The sequence below is a fragment of the Neopsephotus bourkii genome, unplaced genomic scaffold, assembly GCF_033783945.1.
Source record: "Neopsephotus bourkii isolate Nb327-2 ecotype Australia unplaced genomic scaffold, CSIRO-AGI_Nbou_v1 NB_250, whole genome shotgun sequence".
Classification (NCBI taxonomy): Eukaryota; Metazoa; Chordata; class Aves; order Psittaciformes; family Psittacidae; genus Neopsephotus; species Neopsephotus bourkii.
The window spans coordinates 1,288,464-1,312,275 of record NW_026900760.1 but is presented as its reverse complement, the minus strand read 5'-3'; the positions used below and the strand labels follow the sequence as shown (position 1 = coordinate 1,312,275).

Sequence of the window (23,812 nt, the reverse complement as noted above, 5' to 3'; positions counted from 1 at the left end):
TGACTTGGTACCATTGCATCAAAGCTGCTCAGCTGGTAGTGAAGAATCTGTCTGTCAGTTGTGTCTCAAACCTTACGATTGATCTATGTTGGTTCACTTGGTGGACTAATTTCTTAAGGGACAAATCCCCTTGTGAAGCTTCTCATATAGCCAGAGGAGCCTTTAGCTAGCAAGGCAGTTAATCCTGTCAGAAGCCCTTTTTCGTGGCTGCTCTGTCAGATGTTAATAAATTGTAGTAGGTTTCTGAGGATGGAGACCATGTGGTGGTGCATGTTCAAAGTGTTACAGAGAGGAGGAACCTAATTACATCAGTAATCAAAAATCCACTGAAAAATTCAACTTGTACTGCAGTAGCCTGGCCTGTTTGTTACATATGTAAAACTAAAATTTTGACTGAGAGCTAGACCTTCCTCTTAATACAAAATAGGTACAATTTGTTGCAATGGTCTTAAACCTTAAAATCTTTTTCTTAAAAGTTTAAAAACTTTTCTCCATAGTCTATGGTACAAGCAATACCAAAAAGTGCTATATTAGAGTGATTTTAATAGTTGTGTCATTCTTGAACATCATTAATTAAAACTTCCAAAGTTAAATCTAACTTGAGAACAAATACTATACCTTGTCCTGAGCTGATCCACACACATCACAAAATCTATGTTGTGTGTGCTGCACATGGTGAGCTACAGGAACAATGTTAATATAGCTAATGAAGAGTCATACGTTAACATTTTGGTTCCTTTCTGTGGAAAAATTGAAGCATCTTTTTTGGAAACAAATTAACATTGAAGGAACTGTGACTTTCTTTATTCTTATTTTATATTTCACTTGCTTTCCAGGGTTGGTTTCAGCTTATTTATCTTGTTTCCTAGTTTTTGAGATTATGTTATTGTCATCCCAAACCATTTCAGAAGCAGACAATATTCCTTTCCTAGAACGAGATTTCTCCTTTTCCATTGCTTCACTCTCCCTCCACCAGCATTCTTTTTCACATCTCTCACCTTCTGACACCTCTCCTCTTTCTCCAAATTTCTCCCTAATTCTTCTGACTCCACTGCTGTCTGAAGATTACATTTCATGCATCTGCCTCAGTTTAGCATTGCTTTATTGTACTTTTTTTTATGCTGTTTCATCCCTGAAGCCTCTATTTTTGGTATGAGTTCAGCAAGGGAATTTCTGTGCTGTTCGACATAGTGTGAACAGTAGAATTAGTTCTTGTCAGGTAAAAAGGAAAACATATTGAGGGACACAATTTGAAGAAACATTACCGTTAACATTGAATAAACTGTAAGCACTTGCTCTTAACAGCTTCTTTGAAATGTTGGTATTGAGGCTGTTTTGGTCACGTTGCTTAGCATTTATCAACTTGTGTACATTTTAACTGATCTCTGTTTTAGTTTTCAAGTTTGATATTAAAAAATGTAGAAGGTGGAGGTGTAACTCTAGATAGGTTGCTACTGGACATGGACTACATCTTGAAGATATTTGCTCCCAACCTGTGCTTATAGTGAAGCTCATGAATTTTGTTGCTGACCTGAAGAAAGGTTTAGCTATTGGAATTGTCCCCCCACTGCCCCTGGGCAGTTGACCCATAAAAATTTACTTCTCTTTACCACAGCTGTTGCTTTGCAATGAGGCCATAGCACCTGTGACAAACTACTAGGAGCATAATGGTATCACAATAAATTTTTCTTTCATATTGTATGTTAGTTTGAACCAGAGCACTTATGCAAGGTTTTTTTGGTTGCAGTATACTTTAATCCAGTTTTATCTCTCCAGAATGATTTTACGCGTTGACCACAAAAGATGTGGGAGCCTGTTGTTTGTAAGGCATGGCTGCTTCTGGTAGTTTATTCTTGTTTAGGACAGAGAATAGTTTTCGGCATCACTCAAGGTGTGTTATCTAGGTGCATCTGCTCACCTGCAGTTGATCTTGTGTTTACTCACTGTTAAGCCTTTACCAAGATTGACTGTAAGGTACTAAATAACAGGGTGGATATTGTGCTTGATTTGGACACAGTGTATTGGAATGAAATGCCCAAGAGTTTTATTGAACTCCTATGTGCTACTGGTGTTTTTGTCATGAATAATTAGCACTGAAGTTGGCCTTAGAAGATGTTATATAATCCGTTACCAATCTGGGATGTGTTCAGTCATGTGCCTTTTCACAAATGCTTTTAAGCACAATTTCAAACAAATTATTTAGAAATGCTTATGAACCCTGCAGAGTAAAAGTGGGGTACAGTCTTAGGCACTCTAAGAGGCAATATTAATGTCAGAAGTTACTGCTCCTTTGCTGTGCTTTCATTGTCATGCCATCGTACTTGTTGGTGCACCTGAGCTCGGAAATAGGCAGAGATCATCTGCTTTTTCAAGAAATTAGTCTCTCCCTCTGTTTCTGCATATCAATTCTCTGATGTAATTTATGACATGACCATGCTAACAGTTGGGTTAGCACAGCTAAGACAGTAGGAAACTGAAGTGCAGGGCAGAAACAAGTAGATGAAGAGCATGAGGCAGAAGACAGAAATTTCTGAAGTCAATAGTGAAACAGTAAGAAACATCTTAAAGTTACATGTAACTAAATGGAAAATGATAGGTATCTGTGGTTAGCTCTTATTTATCACAGTATCTACATCTAAAGCACCTACTATGATCCCTATCATATACTTGAACTTAAAATCTTTCAGATCTCCAGAGAGGTGAAAACTGAGGAGCAAGTCCCTATCTGAAGGGTATCTCATATGAGCTACTTAACATTGTTAGATGCATTAAAAAGAAATTTGATTCCTCTCTGCAATTTAGGGTCTGGTGCTGCAGTTCTTGGATTAGTATCAGACTGGTTGGCTGCCTTGCATCTTCAGATATTGATGCAGCAGAAGAATAAAGCTTTCGTCAAAGTAGTACTTAAAGATTTTTTATTTTCTTTTCCATGAAATTTAAACAGTGCCTGAAACCCAGTAGTTGTAATAAAGCATCCCTGAATCCCCCCCACTTCCCCTGAAAAATAACAGCAAAAGTTAGAGCAAATACTGCTTATCTTAACTAGAGATGACATCATGTCATAGAGTGTGAAGTGCCTAAGTTGTACCTCTATTTTCTATCTGGGGGGAGGACTTTGGACATAGAGTTGTTAAAAGATCCGATTCTGACTCTCTGTTTTTCAATATTATAGGCATAACACCCAATACAATGTTATGCCTGGTATGGGGATGAGGACTTTTTGATCTTCTGCAATGATTCTCATATTCAAATACTTTTGTTTTGCTTGTATTCAAATACTTTTGTACTTTGTTTTACAATGGTAATAGGTAGCTGGTTTGGAAAGAAACACTGACCTAGATAGATGTGTATTTTAGATAAAAGCAAAAATTAAAAAAAAAAACAAATTTAAAAGACCTATCCTTACGTGTTCTGCTTGTTTTCTGTGTTCTAACTCATCTTTTAGATGGTAAGCTCTCTGAGGTCTGTCTAGATTAATTTTATCATAGGCAGCAACAGTGTCAGCGCAAAGGAGGATATGATGTCAGACACTGTCTAGTAGGGAAGTTGTATTTTTTAGGTTGTTGCTGTTAAGCACAAATGTATTAGAAACATAAAAAAAGAAATCCTCATTTCCTTTGTGCAGCTCTGCAGTGGCATTATGGCAGTGCAGTCCTCTTTCTGAGGGGAAAACTGTAAATATAGTTAATAAAATTTGAAAGTTACTACACGTTCAAGGGAGTAAAGCAAAAGAATAATTAAGCAGTAACAAAATAAATTTTGTTCATTAGTTAAAATTAGTTTTGTTCATTTTGTACTTTTCTGTATAAGGTTCTAGCTCAAGGAGAATTAGGTACAAACATAATGAAAATGTAAATCTCTCTATTTTCTTTTGCTACTGTAAGTGTAGCTGTATTTTTTTATGTAAATGAACAGATGGTTGTGGAGAAAACAAAACACCTGTTCTTATCAGGATTCTATAAAGGAAGATGATAGTATTGCCATTCCCATTGCATGATGTCTTCTCAAGTTGAGAAGACTTTTTTATTCTGTATCAAAGATGACGATCTTTAAGATAAGAGTGGCAGATAGTGAAAGTGAGTCATGCCACCCTGTGTACTGTGTATCTGTTGTAGGGCTGAAGGTAAGTGCAATGCTTTTCCGATGGATTGATCCATTCCCTGTAGAGTTAGAAGCTTGAAGATAGCCTAGGGCTTTTGTAAGCCCTAAGAGAGTTGGAGGGTAATTGCACCAAAGAGAACAGCTCACTTCCCTTCACGCTACCCACTGTAGCAAGGGAAATTTCTCTCAGAGAGCAAGGGGGCATAGCAGCATGTGTTTACCCCTAATATATATTGTGCTTTGGAATAAATTGATTTTATAGTTAAAGTGTGACTTGGTACCACTCAGCAAAGCTAGAGCAAAGATCTAGCTGAATTTATATAGACAATGGTTAAAGTAAATTTAGAAAAGGGAGAAGTGTGGCAGTGACTACTTCACTCAAGACAGGAAGAGGAAGATCTCCCTCTGTTTTTAGCAGAAAAGAGGAAGGAAAGCTCCATTGTGCAGTGTCCTTTAAGTATCATTTTTGTTAATATCAAAATTGACAAGGAATCTGTTTAAATATTGAAGTGAAATAATAGTGGGAGTGAAGAAACCACATTTCACTTAAACTCCTGGATGCATACCTAAAGCAATATTTTTGAGGTGCAATCAATAATGAGTACTAAAACACTCGTTTCCTTCTAAAACATTCACATGCTAATTTAAACATCCAAGGTCAAGAACACCCAAAATGTATGCATAGTGTACAGACTGATGGTGGAAGTTTAGAGAATTTGCCTGTTCTTGTCAAACATGTAAAAACTTATGTAAAAACATGTAAAAAAAAATCTTTTAAAGTCTAGTAAAGGACAGTGGCAAAAGAAATGTAACTTTGAAAACGACACAGCGTTCATTTGTGTCTATTCCTATCTAAAATGTAATAAATGTACCAGAAAAACTCCTGTTTAGTTTTCAGTCTTTCAAAAGGATACTACACTTTAAGACACAGTGTTCAAGTGCTCTGCTTATACCATGGCAGTGCTTGAAGTTAGGTTTCATTCCTTAAGCAATATCTAAAAAGAACCCAACAAACCCTAAAAAGAAACTAAACTTCCAAACCCAGCCCCCCAGAAGGGACGGTGAGGGCTGGAAGGTATTCACAGAACCAAAACCACAGAGCTGCAGACAGGAAGAGGCTGCTAACACTCCCTCCCCCAGTTCTTGCTTTGGTGAGGTGCTTGGCCTTTTGAACAAAATGAACCAAGAGATTAACAGGACTGTGCTGTCTATGCCGTTGGGACTTTGCAGTTCCTCCTAAGAGCAGAACTGTCTAGGGAGCCCTTTATGATCTTGGACTATCAACTGTAGCATCGCTACTGACCTGAAGTTTAAAAAGTGGGATTACAAGCACAACTTTTGTTTAATGCATACACATTTATGTCCATAATTGGATACTGATGATTAAAGACCTGCTCATTATAGTCCTAGTAATACAGCACTGAGTTTTACAAAGTCCAGGACAGCATTCAGTTTTGCTTCTCTCTCCTTTGTTTGTCTGTGAGTAATGCTTAGGAGTTGTGTGTGCAGTCCTGCGTAGTTAGGTCTGACAGCCCCATTATTCCAGTTCAGGAGTTTGTATGATCGGAGGTATCACTCAGGTAAAATGTTCAAAATGTTCAGTGTGCAAAAAGGGTGGAGGAGGGGTTTGGCTAATGAGGGATCCAACCTGCCCTTAGTTGGAAACTACGTTTATGCTTTTGTTATAACTACTGTCCTAGAGAAAAGTGCTATAGATGTGAAAAGAAAACAACAGAACTCTTTAGTTTTGGATGTTTCTTAATGTCAGGTGTTTCACTTTTAGTAAGGGGGAAAATAACCTGTCTTCTTAAATCTTCCAAAGTGGCTTTGCTTGACTTCCCGGTGCCAAACTGCCCTCTTCCTGCCTCAGCTCTCCTTTCCAGGCTTTGGAGAAAATGTAGCATCTTTTGTAGTTGTTGATTCCCCAGGGCTTTTGATGTGCCAGCAGTTTGCATCGCTGTAGTTAGCTTATCTACAGACTGAAAGAGGCAACACCCAGGAGGTTTTTTTTGTCTTGGCTATTTATTTTTTTTTTTTAAGTCTGGAGAAAAACATTCCTGACACTTTATGCGTGAAGGCACTGTGGAGAGACACTGGAGAAAATGGATGCAAATGAGACCTCCCTAGGGCAATGTATGCATGGCAAGGGTTTTGCATGGTCGGAGCCAGGCAGGCTTTCCCCCAGCAGCACCTCTGTGGTCTCCCTCCTGTCTCAGCTGGGAGCTGGGGCTCTCTGTAAGGAGGAAGGGCATTGGACTGCCAAAACCAGCTTGTGCAGCAGTGATGTTACCCTTGCTGCCTCTGCATGAAAGCATTTGGCACCTGGTTTCAGACTGTGCTTTGGAGTTGCTAGCAGGCTCCTGTGGGTCACAAAAAAACTTGGCTCGGGGGTGTGAATTTTTCTGCTGTGGTTTTAATGGACAGTTGGACTGTTTTCCTTACTGCCACTATGCCAGAGCTAAGCCTTGATGGTAAAGAAGGCTGGAGTAGTCCTCAGGTGTATTTCCTGAGGATGTAGTTCAGTGGAAATGGAAGAATGGGCGTGGATAGCGAGAGATGCCAGGATCGGGGTAGGTGAAGGTGACACCAGTGAGGAAACAGGAAGCATCCTGCAGGTCGTGATTACCCCTGTGGAAAGTAAGTTTATGACTATCCTTTGAATTGCAGCTGCCCGTGTCCTACACCTAAAGCTTGGATTTTGTTATTTGACTGAAATGAAAATCAGGACATCACTATGCAACTATATGTGAAAGTTTGTGTAATCAAAACCAGACTATTAGATAATTCCTTCTGCTGGAGGTCTGCAGACTGTTGTGTTTCCAAGGAAATGTGGTGTGCATGCCAAGGCTGTATATTCTCTTTGATGTGTTTGTGTCTGTATGACCTGGACACTTCAATGTATGCCATAGCAGTATTTATTAGAGGCATATTTGCAGAGCTGGTATTTGAAATTTGCTTTTTGGTTTTAGGGGTTTTTTAGAGGCGCCATTATGTGAAATTCAGGGTTTGCTTTAGCCCTCCCCGTTCACCCCCTTCTTTTTAATGAGTTTTCATTCATTCTGCCTTTCTTGAAAAGGCCTCATCTTTTCTCTTTCCCCAGAGGCTTGTGATTTGATTAAAGCTAACCTGAACCAACACAGAGTACTGACATGATACCAGAACAAGGCACATGGAGAGAAAATGTTTGATTTAACTTGGGAACACCCTTTACCTGGAATACTATGCTCATTAGATCGGCAGCAGTGTAATCATCCTGGAGTTGTCTGGCTACATGTCTTTTTTTTTGTGTCTGTCAGCCAAGTTACATTTAAACGTAACTGTTCCTAGAGGTCTTTTGGTTCAAAAGTTAATAACGGATTACAGTAAAATATTCAGATATGTTCTCTTTGTCCTCCACCCCATGACAAGTCAAGTATTGATCCAGGGTTGTCTGGGGCCTGGTGAGGTACACAGTACCAAATGATAAACCTTCTTGCATAAGCAAGTCATTTGAAGATACATTTAAGTATAGCAATTTTATCTTATCTCTAAATGACAGAGACACACAATAATGGTTTATCTTTTTCTATTTCCCCTACTCTTCTCCAATCTGAGGTATGAGTGAAAACAGCTTAATGAAAACTCATTCAGCACCTTGGCATGAGTAGCAGTTGTGTCTTTGAAGTATCCTGAATGTGAGACACTTCGAATGGCTTCATAAGAGCCTTACCCAGTGATGCAGAGCATCTATGTCTTTGTTTTCTCTAGGAACACTGGATTTCTGTTTGCATTAGCTGTTTGTTTTTCATAATTTGCCTTGAACTCTGGGCAGCGTTTTGTATATGCAGATGATTAATATGTGCACACAGATATCTCAAGACTCTATTTTTCAATACTCTCAGTCCGAGTCTCTAAAAGTTCTGGAGTTAATTTCTCCTACTAAATTAAGCCATTGGGTATTTGTTATATCAAAATCAATATGCTTTTCTTCCAATCAAAGTTTTCAGGTTATGAAGTGGGGAAAACCACGCAAAATGTAATGTAGCCTTGATAAGTAGTCTTATATGTAAGTATGTGTAACCATTTTGTATTCATGGTTGTCTTGCTGATTGTTGTGGTTTAAGCGCAGTCGGTAACTCAGTGCCACGCAGCCGTTCACTCACTCCCCCTGCTTCCTTTCCCCGCTCCTGGAGGGATGGGGAGGAGAATCGAAAGAATGTAACTCCCACAGGTTGAGATAAGAGCAGTCCAGTAACTAAGGTATAACACAAACCACTACTGCTACCACCAATAATAATAATGATACCGGAAATAACAAGGGAAGAGAATATAACACCTCACCACCTGCTGACTGATACCCAGCCCGACCCCAGCAGTGATCTAGCCCTTCTGGGTAGCTGCCCACTCTTTATATGGTGGGCAAGACACGCTGTGGTATGGAACACCTCTTATTTAGTTTGGGTCAGGTGTCCTGTCTCTGCTTCCTCCCGGCTTCACTTCCTCCCTGGCAGAGCATGAGACTCAGGAAGTCTTTGGTCAGACTAAACATTACTGAGCAGCAACTAAGAACATCAGTGTTATCAGCGCTGTTCCAAGGCTGAAAGTCAAAACCATACCATTGCACCAGCTACTAAGGAGAAAAAGGACTGCTACTGCTGAACCCAGGACGCTGACCAGTTTGGTGGCCTTCTATGATGGAGCTACAGAACTGATGGACAGCGGTAGAGCAGTTGATGTCATCTACCTGGACTTGTGTAAAGCCTTCGACACTGTCCCACACGACATCCTTGTCTCTAAATTGGAGAGACATCAGTTTGAGGAAGGGACCACTCAGTGGATAAAGAACTGGCTGGATGGCCGCACACAAAGAGTTATGGTCAATGGCTCAATGTCCGGCTGGAGACCTGTAATGAGTGGTTTCCCTCAGGGATCGGTGTTGGGACCGGTCTTGTTTAACATCTTCATCGCTGACATGGACACTGGGATTGAGTATGCCCTCAGCAAGTTTGCTGATGACACCAAGCTGTGTGGTTCAGTTGATAAGCTGGAGGGAAGGAATGCCATCCAGAGGGACCTTGACACACTTGTGAGCTGGGCTGATGCCAACCTCATGAAGTTTAGCCATGCAAAGTGCAAGGTCCTGCACCTGGGTCGGAGCAATCCCAGGCACAGCTACAGGCTGGGCAGAGAAGAGATTCAGAGCAGCCCTGTGGAGAAGGACTTGGGGGTGCTGGTCGATGAGAAAATGAACATGAGCCAGCAGTGTGCGCTTGCAGCCCAGAAAGCCAACCGTATCCTGGGCTGCATCAAAAGGAGTGTGACCAGCAGGTCGAAGGAGGTGATCCTGCCCTCTATTCTGCTCTCGTGAGACCTCCCTTGGAGTATTGTGTGCAGTTCTGGTGTCCTCAACATAAAAAGGACATGGATCTGTTGGAACAAGTCCAGAGAAGGGCCACAAGAATGATCAGGGGACTGGAGCACCTCCCATATGAAGATCGGCTGAGAAAGTTGTGGCTGTTCAGCCTGGAGAAGAGAAGGGTGCGTGGAGACCTCATAGCAGCCTTCCAGTATCTGAAGGGGCCCTATAGGGGTGCTGGGGATGGAATCTTCATTAGAGACTGTAGTGATAGGACAACGGGTAATGGGTTAAAGCCTAAACAGGGGACATTTAGATTGGCTATAAGGAGGAAATTCTTTCCTGTTGGGGTGGTGAGGCACTGGAATAGGTTGTCCAGGGAGGTTGTGAATGCTCCATCCCTAGCAGTGTTCAAGACCAGGTTGGACGAGGTCTTGGGTGATATGGTTTAGTGTGAGGTGTCCCTGCCCATGGCAGGGGGGTTGGAACTAGATGATCTTAAGGTCCTTTCCAACCCTAACTATACTATGATTCTATGATAAGCTTTACTTTGAAACCTCTTGGAAGTTCAGGTGAAATGGAATGTAGTATTTCTTTTGTGTAAGACATCATGTATTAAATGAACATATGCCCTCTTTTCTAGTACGATATCTGGGTGTCCTTCAGAATGTCTTTTGAAGGAATTAATTCTTGAAATTATAATGGTTAATGGTATTGATATTATATGCAAAAGTGGAGGATGTTAGGGTTTTGGCAAGCAAGGAACAACATCCCTTCTGAATAACAAAATACAGGTAGACTCACTTCTCTGAGAAAGCAAATAGCAAGTCTGTAGTTTCTTTTGAGATGGTGGTACCTAAACCAGTCTCATGCAGCCATTAGGTTCTCATCACACATATACCTTAGCTTCACACATAGACCTTAGCTTGAAAGAAGTTAACAGCTACATGTAAGCCAGGTGTAATTTTTAAATGCTGTTTATACTGATAGACTTTTAAAATTATTGAAATTCAGCCAAAGTCAGTTGGTGAGGAGGCATGTTAGGCATGTCATTAAAGATCTAAAGTTTTCTTGAACTTGAGTGCTTAAGATGAGTCCTTTAACCACAGAGACTGGAGTGGAGGCAGACCATAGCCAAGGATGTTACCAGTTCTCTGAAGGATTAGTTTTCCTTTATGATTAATGACTATTTCCTCCCACTTCCCCCCCCCCAAAAAAAAAAAATTAAATTAATGAAGTAAAACACCTGTTTAGGAAGAAACCTATGTGCATGTATCAACAAAGTAGCATGTAGGTTGGTATTGGAAATATTTTTTATTGGCAAATAATTGATCTATGCTATGCTAATCTGTTTCTACCTATTTGTGAAATCTGTTTCTATGTACCTGCTAAAAAATTCACTTCAAGGGAGGAATTGAAGTTTTCAACAAAATGCAATTCTCAATTACTAAGCTAGATGCCCAGATTTTGAAAGCTGACTTGACATATCGTATATGTATTCTTGGTGACTTCTACTGTGTATCAGAAAAACATACCCTGATTTTGGTGCGTGTATGCAAATTGCTTTGAGGATCTAACCCACAAGTGAGTCTTTCTAGGTTTTATTGGCATAAACTAGGAAATCGATGATGCCATCAGTATTGTTGATCTCTTCAAGTTTTCAGTTTAGATAAGCATCTGAAATATAAATATGACAGCAGCTGTCAATAGCAAGGAAATGTTGCCTATTTGGGGAGACAGGGAGTTGCAAAATGATGTACTTTTTGTTTCTTCTAAAAGTGGAAAAGTATGTTTAAAATAACTTTGTTCTTGAATGGAATGATTTGCAAGTTTTCAAACTCAGACACACCATTGCTATGGAAAGAAGTAAAATAGTCCCTCTAGTGTACTGCTGCTGTAAGTATGCGTAAAACTATCTGATGTGATTGAAGATTATGGCTGCAGAAAATAGCAAAGTAGCATTTTGACCAGGGAAATGAAAGTGCTTACATGAACTGAACAGTCTAACCTACAAAATGAAGTGAAGGAACAATAAATGCCAAGCAAATGAAATTTTGCTGTAGGAGTAATTCATGAAGTAAGAAGTTAGTATAGTGCAAGACTCTTGTCTTGCCTGATGCACGAGTGAGGAGCAGAGCCATTTGCCAGGGTGTGGGCTGAATTGTGGTTCCTCTTGCAGGGCAGTAGACTTGAATTTCATGTCACATTTTGCATAAACTGGCTATATACTGAAAAAACAACTTGGATGTTCACATTATCCTGAAGTGAGTGTGGCTTTGATGTGACTTCTAAAGGCTTGCTTAACCTCTGTCTGATGGCATTAGTGCAAAAGAGCTATATTGAGGTGGATGCAGGTGCATCTTCCTTTTATGTCTAAAAGTCTCTTGCTAACATCTCCGAGTTTGAGCTGTGTTGTAAGAGAGTCATACAGTTAGTGAGTTTTCAGTTGTGAAGAAATGTAGTTGTTGCAGGATGTTTTGGAATATAAATGTTTCTTTTTTTCACATGTGGTAGCTGGACGGACCATAAATACGAGTCTTTACTTGGTATATAGTTTCAATGCCTGCTTCTGTTCAGAGTGTGTGTGCAAAGGCCCTACAGCCTTTTGTGCATCTGTTGGTTGGAGAGCAGAGGCAGCCACAGAAGCCCAGTTGTTTTGGACTTTGAATAAGCAAAGAGCTCTCTTCTGCACTAAAGATCAAATTTAGCCTCGTTCAGAGGTACAGGAGCATCTGTCAGAATCCTTGCTGTGGAATAGAACTGATAGGTCATTTAGGCTTAAACGGGTAAAATGATTTAAGGCTCCACTGAAAGGAAAAGAGCAAAACAAAAAAAAAAAAAAGAAAAAAAACCCCAAAAAACAATGCACATGGAAAGTCCTAAATAGAATGTTATGGACTGCCCTGTATGGTGCACTGCAATTTTGGAGCTCAGAATCATGCTATATTGTAGCTTCCTTCACATAAACTGCATAGGGCTTCAAACCAGTACTGTTCTGAAAAACTCCCAAGTCAGTTTGTTCAAAACCAGATATTTTGCTGGGGTTAGTTTGATTGTTTTGCTGAATGTTTACTGAAACTCTGTTTGTTTTTCTGGCAACTACAAACATGACTGTGACCTTCCCCATTGACTTAGAAGTTTGGAAACTCTTTAAGACTTCCTGCAGTGGGTCAGAATCTGAGAACTTCAGTTCCATGTGGAAGAAATTTGCTGTAATTCATGTTGGAGCAAATATATTTACACATCTGTGATGCTGAAGTAGTGTGGTGACCAGAAGTAATAGTTTCACATGCAATTACTTGTGTGAGCGTTCCTGACGTTTTCTCAGCATTCTTTAAGGAAACTAAAAAGCCAGATAAAGTCCCCCTCAGTAGAAACTTCTGTTTCTTGACAGAGCACTGTTCTGCTTTAATAGGACTCATCAATGAGTAAGCATTACCTTTTATTTTGTGGAAGTTATGTCTGTTTTCAGTTACGTATTTTAGTCTTAAATACACACTGTGGTGGTTATTGGTCTTAGGTTCTTGACTGTTCTGTTTTGAAATAGAAGAATAGTGATCTCTGCCCGTTACCTTTTCTCTATTGTGATGTCAGCATAGCCATGCTTTAGTACTTCTGCAGAACGCTCGCTATGTGTCTCTGATGAGGTACTGACAGTTGTCATGGTGGTTGCCATTTTCTTCCTTGTAGATTATCCAGTGTTTCTTTTTTTCCTGCTGGCTTCTTAGCGTACTAGTTTGCTCTTCCTGCAGTGCCAGAAGGTCCCTATTGTAAGAGCAGTTAAAATTCTTAGTAGTCTTCTGATGTCTCTAGTCCTATAGGTCCTTTCTGTGTGTGCATGCTCACATAAACACTTCTTTGGCTTTCTCTGCGTGTGGAGTCCCATCCACCCCCCTCCCAAAGCTGTCATATCAGTTTCTGAAATGGTTTTTATATTCTGTTTTATTTATAAGTCTTGCTTTTGTTTGTGTTCAAATTGTAGCTGTAGCATGTAATTTAGAGGTACACTGCTAAGTCATCTTCCTAAAATGAATGTTCTGGTTTTTGGCAAAGACCTTTTTTTTTTTGTGTTGTCTTGAAGCATGTGAAGAGTAAGAAATAATTCCACTGGGTTTGATTGTGCTAGACAAGTGCGAATCCCTTTAAGGAAAAGGGTTTGTGTGGGTGGAATAGTTTGCAAAAGATTTTCTGTGTGCTGGAAAGTAACATGCTGGAACAAGAAGGGGATGTTTAGTTCATCAGACTCGCCCACCTCTGTCGCAATAATCATTAAACGTCTTCTCCTATGATTTTGCCAATCGGTCTTCACCTGTATGTCCAGTCAGATCTTTTTTTTTTTTTTGCCAGCTACTGAATTTTCAGTTAACTTCCCATACTTGTCTCATGCTGTTTAGCAGTCCTTGCAGTCCTGCACTGGGATATTTACAGGTGTGCAGAGGCAGGTTCTTTTCTGGTGCAGAAACCAGAATTCCCCTGCAAAACCAAGGCTCTTTACAGGAGTCTTTTTTTTTCCCTTTTTGACCTTTTGACTTACAGAAAATAGTTTTTAATTTTATGGTTTATTCAATCATCTTTTTTTCCACAATTTCCAAAACTTATTCTAGGCTGTTTTGCAGTTCTGTTCATAAGGAACTTATGTGTCTGCAACTTTGATTATGCTCATATTGTATTCATTTGCTTTTATTATTCGAATTTTCTGTAAGGCAAAACCAGATTTTGTGTGACAATAATTTTTACAGCAGCTTAAACAAACCCAAAATGTTCCTTTCACAGAAGCAGTATAACTTAGTTCATTCTAATTTTCTTTCCTTTTTTGCACGAAGTCTGTTCACTTTAGAGATTTTGTAACTGCAGTTTAAGCTCTGTAGCTGGCAGTTATTCTCTGTGGGTTTTACTTTTTCATTTTCCTGTGTAAGAACTACGTTGTCCTTCCTTTCAGAGATGTACTGTTAACTCTGTGTTTTATGGTCACGTTAGTCTTCTCTTTAGAACTTCAAAAATAAACGTTTTGAATTGCAGAGGTTATTCCCAAATGCCCATGGAATATAGAATTTCTATAATGAATTTTGGTACTACTGAAATGAGATCTCACTTCAGCTTAATATGGATTTTAAGTTGTGAAGACCCAATCTGAAACTTCTGGGGAGTTCATGGGAACCTTATCATTGGGAATATGGAATTCAGAAGGGGTGTAATTTTAACACTTCTTCTCTTTCTAGCAAATAAGACTTGACTATGTGATAGTACTCAAAATAATAGAAAATACTCGTGACAATGATGATTTGGTAGGCATAGTACGAATTGGTCTTATATTACTATAGCTGATGGCAAAATTAACTCCATATGTGTGATCATATGTACATGTATTCTACCCTCCTTAATGTTCTCCCTCTCTTACTATATAACCTTGAGCACTTACAAAAGGTGTTTTCTTAAAATAAGATCTTCCAGACTACTACTGCCCTCTAAAAACATACAAAGCTTATGGGATCAAATGTGCATCTTCTTTAACTCTTCGGTTAATCAAACATTGCCTTCCTTCGACAGGCAGTCCTGGAGAGGTAGTTTTCTGCTGATTTGGCATTTGGCTCCCTCTTCTGGCTATTGTTTGGAAAAGCCTCAAATTAATACTTTCGGATTTTCTTTCTGGAGGTACAATAAAAAAATAAGTCTTCAGAACAATCTGTAAGATAAAATTTTATAACAATTCCATCTAGCTCCAGTTGAAAATTGTATGCTTGATTTGTGACAAAAATATCTCGTTTAAAATCCGCATAAATTGGCTTTTAATTATGCTGAAACTTGAAGTAAGAGAATTTCCTTTTTCCTCTCTTAGTGCTTCCATCACATCACCCAGCACAAAAACACTGAAGACCAGGTCATTGGAAATACGTGAAAATTCAGTGCACTCAGTTTTTGACACAGCCATATTCTGTGTCTGTTTTATTTAGTTTGGTGTGAAACGCTGTTGTTGATAATGAAGAAATTGAGAACAAAATGTTTTATTGCTTCTGTTCTACAACTAATCATGGCTTCTGTTTCCTTTTTCTCCAGGTGATAGAAACACTTTCAAAACTTTCTCGCACTCCTATTGCATTAGGCACAGGAATAAGGTATGTTATTGCCCCAGGGAATGGTGGGAATAATGCTTCTTGGATGATGCTCCTCAGAAAAATTGTTAGAGGCAGTGCAGGCAGTGTTCCCCAGTAAGAACTTCTCTGGCTAGCTAAGGCTTTGGACCTCTGAGGAGCCCAGAAGGTGTTTTCTACCTCTGATATGCTTACTGAAGTGCCTTGAACTGTGTTTACTTCTTGTGCTGAAGCATGAAGTGAACAAACAGTATTACAGAAGTTGTATGATAATTATGACACGTTGATCATAAAGTCAGGCTGGTGCAGTGCTGAGGTATGTAAGTAGAAATGGGCTTTCTCTTCCTTCTCTCTTCTAAAAATCAGTGGAGCTGCCAAGTTTGTGAGATTTGTATTTTCAGAAAGAAACCAAAGTATCCCAACCAAACCTAACCTCATGAATTATGTTTATGGGATGTGAGTGAATGTGAAGGACTTCATGCTTTGGTGTTCTTCATTTTTTTTGAATGGTTTGATTTGGCAATCATATTACATATGAATGAACAATGGCTTTTAAAATGGACAAAATTCCCTAGTCAGTCCTTTAATACATGTCCTGTGCTAAAAAGTATAACTAATATTCTAGTTGAAAAACTGACAATGATGTATATTAGTGGTGTTTTACAACACCACCATCTATTTTTTTTTTTTTAATTTACAATGAGTATTGATTCATATATATGTCTAAAAACACATATAATGTTAATCAGAGAGAGAGGAACACAGAACCACATTAACATACATCAGTCTGTGTGAAAAGTTTAGAAACCAAACAAGACTAGACTAGTGCTATCTATAATTCATGCTATATTTCTTTCTATAGGCCATTCCCTACAGAAGAAAGCGTTGATGATGAAGATATCTACAAATGTCTTCCTGATTTAATAGAGTATGTTGTAAATATTTAGTTGAAGATGTTGGCCTTCGTTTACATGATATTATTTATATAATGTTAAGGAGCACATAGTTTTAATGAGAGCTGGATATTTATTTGATTTTAAAAGATTTTGTTAGCCATTATGCTGACCTGGAACAAGCAATTAAGGAAGCTTATCTGAATGATTGTAATCCATTTACCTATGTAAGGAAGCATGTTTCATGGAGGGGTTGGTAGCAAAGTAAGCAATGAATGTGTTTAATTGCCTGAACTGTAAGAATGCTTTCATAGAATTACAGTATCAGTTGTAAGGCACCCAAGGAAATTGTCTAGAACTTGCAAAGAAAATGCATATTTGGATCATAATTCAAGAGGGTTATTTCCTAAAGTCAATGAAATTCTTTTTATGACTGTATTTACCTCTCTGGGTAAGTGTTTGCAGCATTATTAATTATTGCCAATTATCGTGTTGGCTTTGAGGTACAAGTTAGACAGACATATGAACTTATTACATAGTAGTGAATGATAAACTGCAGCTTTATTTTGCAGACGCAGGTGAGATAAATATATCTGGGCATAAAACTGTTTGGGAGAACTACATTTGCATGCTATGGCTAGGATCTCTCAAGACTCGTTAGGAATCCTGTTTGGCTAGACCGGGGATCAGAACTCACTGTCCCAAAGCTCAACTCATTAGTACTCACTTGGCTCTATCTTGGCTCTGGCCACACTGTATGTCACTTGCTGTGATGTGATCAAGTAGCTGCTGTTCACACAGTGGAATTTATTTCTTTACTGCCTACATAGAAGGGAAACGCCACCATGGCTGGCACTGCTCAATTTAGTGCCTTCCCTGCAGAGCTTGTCTTTGCAGCACACTGGCTGTTTCATAGCTAACTGCTTTTTCCTGCGTGTAGGTGAGTGCGCAGAAGGTAGAAGTTGTAGACTCCTGAGACCCACATGGGCTAGAGGTTGTGTTTTTATGTCTTAGGTGTATTGTCATAAGCACTGTTTGAAAAGAATATTTCTATCAGTCCTTGCATGTATGCAGGTATGCAAATTCAGTGCTGGGAGTCACAATTTCATTAAAAAAAAAGGTAACAAGTCATACCAAACAAATTGAGATTCATAGCTTTTTTTTTTTTGTTAAATTACAACTATTAGTCGATGAAATTTGATAGTTAGATGCTGTCTTAGTTGTGGAGGAAACAATTCAAGGATTACTCTTTTCAAAAGAAATAAAAGTGTCAGTGAACGATGCAAATGGCCCACATCTTTTAGCTTCTCTGAATTAGTATGGATTTGACTGAAAGTAATTGTCCCTGAGTTTAAATGGTGTCTTAACAGTTTAGAATGACTTTAAAGCTTTCTGTCAGAAAGGGCTGTAGTAGTTAAATATTTCAACCTTTACTCTGCCTTTTTGCCAGCTTTTGTTTCCTGGAGCAGATGTGGTAAAGTGCAATGTGTCTGTGCTGCATCTGACGTGGCTGCTAGTGTTAAATGTGAAATCGTAGCACATCATCATCACTGGTGCAAGCTCAAATGCTAGACTAACCTGGAGCACCTGAGCTTTCTAGCTGTCCCGGGGCATTGTATCTGTTGGAAAAGGAAGGGATGTGAGCAATTTGTGTCTTCTGTTGAACCTCCCAAATACATGTTTTTAATAGTTCCATCTACTGAAACTTCTAATGCTTGCTTGCTTTATCCTTCTGATGTCCTTGACTTAAAAAGAACAAAAGAAACAAAATATATTTAATAAGAAATAAAAAATTGACTTGGCTTTTGTATAAAATCCTGATTATAAACATAGTGATTTTTGTCTGGCATTTCCAAATAGTCCATGTGGCGACTGTGGTGATAGCAGTTCTCATTAATTTTGCTTTCTTTGAAATCATCAGTTTTTGCCAGTAGTGCTTCTGATGTCTTGTTCTTGAGTAGTGATGATCCACATATAGAAATGGCTGTCCTTCCTAGGCTGGTGGACTGATCCTTTATTTGTTTTTTACTCTGAAGGATTTCAGTATTGTCTTCCAACAGTAAAAATCTCAGTTATCAGCGCATGTAATCAAGTTCCTGTATTAAGATGGCCAGACTACTTTCAATATCTTTTAGAGTTCTGTAGACATACCCTAATAAATGTGGGTGAAAAGAGGTATTGTGGGCTTGGTACTGTCTTAGTGCAAAGTAAGCAAAACTCGAGTAGGACTTACCCTTATGAAACTGAATTAACTGATTGTAGAGTTAGGTGCTGACTTTATGCTGAGGTGTTTCTGTAGACTGGGTAATAGGAGGATACTTGTGCATACTCAGTTTTGTTGAACTGATTTTTTTTTTTTGTTTGAAAGGTTGTTTTTCTCATTGTTGGGTAGCTGAGGTTATCAAAATAGTTTAATGTATTTTACCCTAGATAATTCTTTTTTTAGGCAGGAGAGAAATACCTACCAGTGTCTCACATCCTAGTGCAGTAGGATGCCAGGCAATAAGGAAAGGCAGCTCCTCTTCACTGGATGTGGTGAGAAAAGGGATGGAAGAAGGTAACTGGATGGTATCTCATGACCGAACTGTCCTCACAAGCTGCTTTCAGTGCCTGGTTTAGTGTTCATGTGATTCTGAATTCACACAGTCTTCAGTGTTGTGTTGATTTAGTACAGTTATTGTTTTTTTTAAATGTGTTGAAGAAAGAAAATTAATTAACTTAATTTCCATAATGAATTCTTTTCATTAGATAGTTCTGCTAGTTGATCCGTTTGGTTACTGGAGAAATCTTTTCCCCTGAGGAATGGTCCCTTGCAGAGCTGATGGTAATTTACTAGTGCTTCACAGCTTCTTTTTATTTTGTCTTTAACTTTCAGTGAAACTGGTGTTGATGAAGATGAGGAGTTGTATGATTGTGTCTATGGAGAAGATGAAGGTGGGGAGGTTTATGAAGACCTAATGAAAGATGAAGCAGCACAGCAACCTGTACGTTTTCCAGTTCCTATCTATTTTTGAACAATAACACTTATTTTTTGAAATTAATATTTGTGAAATTGTCTCTTTATAGCTTTTTTTCATTGAAACTTCACTCACTTGCATCCAGAGCTGTCCTGTTCAGTGCATAATCTCCTGTGTAAGGCTTTGCAGTCTGTTTTGGCAAAGATTGTTAACTATGGTAATTCTTTTAAAGAAATGTCATTTTTAATTGAAAGACAACAGCTAATGTGATTTGTGTTCTTAGCTTTTACAGCAATTCCCTAAAGTTACCATTATTTTGTCTTTGGGAAGGTTACTGCCTTGTTTTAATCATTATTGAGTATAACAGTATTGTTTTCAAGCCTGTTTTTCTTCTACTACAAAATCTTGCAGGTAATGTATGCAAATCAATGGTAAGATAAGCAGAAAGCTATGTTAGTTGTTCACATTTTGCATAATTTTATTTACCCTCTAATGTTTAGGTTATTCAGTGAAAACCAAAAAAGAAAGAGCTGGAAAACCCCACTTCTTTATATCTAAGTGAAGTAGCATTCACTTGCAGACAGGATGCTTGGCAAAAGTCTTTGAATTGTGGGAAATCTTTATTGTGATCTTGTTTTGAGTTTTCATTTTATGCTGAAACTCAAAATGCGTTAAGTTCAGGGTTTCACATAACGAGTGTAGGTGGCTTTTTTTTCTTCAACTGTAGCAGTTAGTAATCTCTGCCAGTTTAGTAGCATGTAAACTTTCTCTGATTCTTTCCTGTTGTAAATGTCACTCTTGCATATCCGTGTGTTTAGCAAATGATTAATATAGTGATTGGGACTCTCACATTATAATTTTAGTTGCATCTTAGGCTAGATACTTCAGATTGAGCAGACTCGCCTTTGCTTCTCATGGAAAATAGATGAAAATTGAAAACATTAGTACAGCAAAATATTTTTCCACAACATGTAATGAATGGAGAGATTACAGTTGTTTTGCTGTGACAGCTTTCTTGAATGTGGTAATTATTTGTGGTTTGTAATAATTTCCTCTCAGGTTTATAAATACACTGCATGCTAACGTAACTATTTTGCGCAGTACTTTGATTTGAATCCTACGTGAGAATTCCTTGTACATGTAAACACTAGCACAGAACAATCTCCAAGTAGATTTTTTGAATTGCCAAATACTTTTCAGAGTCTCCCATAGCAGCCAGAATGCTTTGCGTCTCCTCGTCTTTGATTTATTGTTATTATTTTCTGAAGTAAACTGTTGCACTAAATTATCTCTAGCAGTACCTGACCTTCAAAGGGAATTTTTCTCACTTGTACTGGTATTCACACATTATTTCTTATTTCCTCTCTCCTTTTCATTACTGCACTTAAATTCTGGAAGTCTGTAGTAAAGCTAGGAAATGGATATGTAAATTTGTGCCAAAAGTACCTCTGTGAATGTTTTGTTTTGGTTAGGTGAGCACAAAACTGAAGGGAATGATTTTAAGCGGAATTCCAACAATTTGTTTGCCTTGGTTATGCCAGAGTTGGTGAAACAAATCCCCACTTATTACAAATTGGTGTGAACTCCTATTGGGTACAACAACTAGGTGCAAATACTGCAAGCACTTAGAAAAGTACTATGCACCTTCACAAAGGTAAAGGTGAAAAATAACTAGAAGCCTGAGTAATGTAAAATTCTAGTATTTTATTGAGATGATAATTAGCTGTAGTTAACCGTGACAGTGCCTGTTTCCCCCTGCCATGGAATTCAGGAAGAAATGATAGATTATGAGATGATGCTGGTCATCAGATGATGCTCACAAAGTACATTGCTAATTGTAATGACAGACTGTAGTTTTGCAAAATGGTTACTTCTGTCTGCAGCTGATAAGAATGGCACTTTAATGCTTGTTGTGGGAAAATGAATAACCGTGTTACTCAATTATTTCATTCAATAATGAAAATTTGCCTTTTGAAGAGTAATTTCTGAGATAATGCAGTACATGGTAGATACGAGTGAGAAGCCATATTCCAGTTGCAGGAGCTGCTTGTAGAGTCACGTGGGGAAAAACAGAGGGAAGGGTAAAGGAGATATGTCCAAACAACAAAAAAAAGTCTGAACAGTGACAAAATTTTTGTGCCTGTCTGATTTGCAAATCTGCATCTAGTTTAGGTGGTAGGAATATGTTTTCTGCTCTTCACAGCTGGCCAAACAATATTATAGGTGCTTAATGTGGCTTGTAGACAATTTAATAAGTGCAGCTTGCTGTTTGCTGTGGTATGTATAATGGTTGTCTCAAGTGGACTGCTAGCAAAGAGAGGGGAGTGGAAGGAGTGTAGCTCTTAGACACACTAAGAGCTAATTGTTAAAATTTCAATCTAAAAATTTTGCTATTCCTGGAACAGAAAAGTCTTTTGTTTGAAAGCTAAGTCTTCTTCTGAATGGGAAGAACATTAGTGCTAGATTTCTAGTCCCGACTCTCCCTCTATTTGAGTAATGCATAGTCATCAGGTCTATTATGTGGAGTATGTGGATGCCCTACACTGGGTGAAAAAATTTAAGATACAGTCAGGGATATACTGAAAGAGGCCTTGGAAGGATGTTATGCATCCTTCCAAGGATAAGTAGGCCTCAGAAAGGATGTAGTAGTACTTCGCTTATTAAGCCACTGTTTTTGCTGGTCTTGGAGAAAACATTTTGCATCAATTACTGCTTTTAATTGTAAGAGCAACCTACTCTATCTGGTCTCCAAGCTGACCTGTATGTCTCCAGATGTTTTAAGCCTTGCTTGACACAGTGCTTGTGTACCTTCTTCCAGGTATTTACTCTTATTTGAAGGCAGATTTCCAAGTTATTGAAGCTGTGACTGTAAATCTGATCTTCAGCAAGAGTGCTTGTAATCTATTTTTCGAGTCCTGTGCTGATAATGGTTTCAATTAACTATGAATCTGGTGGTTTACATGGAAAAATCCTGGGATCTCATTGAAGACCCACGCATACATATGTAAGAGCTGAACTTAGAGGTCACCGCGCTTCCCAATTGAAGGACATATATTGTGTCTGAAGAGAAAGCTCCCCTTGAGAACCACAAGGGAAAACCCTAAACAAGAGCAGGGATTAGACTGAATCCAATATTTATGGCATTGAAAGTTACTTAGATGATTTAGTGCCATTAAGTTTAATGGAATTATTAACTGCTGAGTATTTTAAATAAGATTTCTAAGTCTGGATGTAAATTAAATGTGACCTTGTATTTCAGCTTTCAATGCACATGCAGAAAGTTTGATGTTTTAGGTCCAAACATGAACTTTTCATAATATTCCTTTAAAGCTGAATTTTAGTAAAACTCTGGAACTCATCAGCTCATTTCACATTAAAATAATCTTGGTTATTTCTTTCATATTTGGAGGCTGCAGTACTGAGAATTTCAGGAAGCAGCTATCCTAATTGCTTAATTCTAAACAAATAAATACATTTGTTATCCATTATGTGCCTGTTAATGACTTAAACTTGACTTTATTGTAATTGCAGAAATATACTGAAAATGATATAAGAAGCTGTTGCCTTGCTGAAATAAAGCAAACTGAAGAGAAATACACTGAAACTCTGGAATCTATAGAGAAAGTAAGATGCTACTTATAGCATTTTAACTTATGTATTTTTATAACAGTCTAGAAAATATGTCATAATTGATGTATAAAAACTTTTTCTTGCAGTTTTTCATGGTGCCACTGAAAAGGTTTCTGTCTGCGTCAGAGTTTGATACTGTTTTCATCAATATTCCTGTAAGTAATTGCATGTTTAATGGGTTTGATACATTTGTGTTGTACGTTACTGCACAAAATTATTATTTGAGATATGGTGCACAATGTATGTATGTAGATATTAAGGTAGTTGATAAAAAAAGAATATGCACGCTTTTTTTTATGCTTGACTGAAAACATAAAGATTTCTGTGATTATTAGTTTGTTGCACATATTTTTGGCCTAAAAATAATAGTATGACAATTTACATGTATTTTTAGTTGGTGTAAATATTCAGTAGATGTCTTTATTTGGCTTCAGAGAAAGATATCAGACATGGTCTGAAGCCTCTCTCAAGAGACAAATGAAAAGAATCTTCTTTTATGAGGCACACTGTAAAGAAAGAGTCCCCAGAGTGTGGCCATATTGCTCTCACTATTGAAGTTTTTACTCTGAATCTCAGTTGCTGTAATTTCTTTCTATTTGAGTATTAGTCCAAAATATTGCCAGATATCACTAACTTAACTTGACCATACTTCTTGAAGTATGTCAGCTGCCTGTAGAGACCCCTTTGCTTTTGAAAACATATTTATATTCTGTCCTACATAAATGTTCCTTATTCTTTGCAAATAAGGCCATGATGTGCCCTACATAAGTTAGTGTAAACCTCTTTCCTAAGGCTCTGTGGGCCCAG

General features: G+C 38.3%; 1 protein-coding gene across 3 annotated transcripts in view; it reads left to right on the top strand.

The window, feature by feature from the left end:
* VAV3 (vav guanine nucleotide exchange factor 3) overlaps positions 1–23,812 on the top strand; it is a 162,321-nt gene that overhangs the window by 44,916 nt on the left and 93,593 nt on the right. For all 3 annotated transcript variants that reach the window (XM_061345981.1, XM_061345982.1, XM_061345980.1), the window contains exons 3-7: positions 15,491–15,549; positions 16,388–16,453; positions 19,294–19,402; positions 22,907–22,999; positions 23,092–23,160. In XM_061345981.1, the coding sequence (XP_061201965.1) occupies positions 15,491–15,549; positions 16,388–16,453; positions 19,294–19,402; positions 22,907–22,999; positions 23,092–23,160 (396 nt within the window). The remainder of the gene's footprint in view (positions 1–15,490; positions 15,550–16,387; positions 16,454–19,293; positions 19,403–22,906; positions 23,000–23,091; positions 23,161–23,812) is intronic.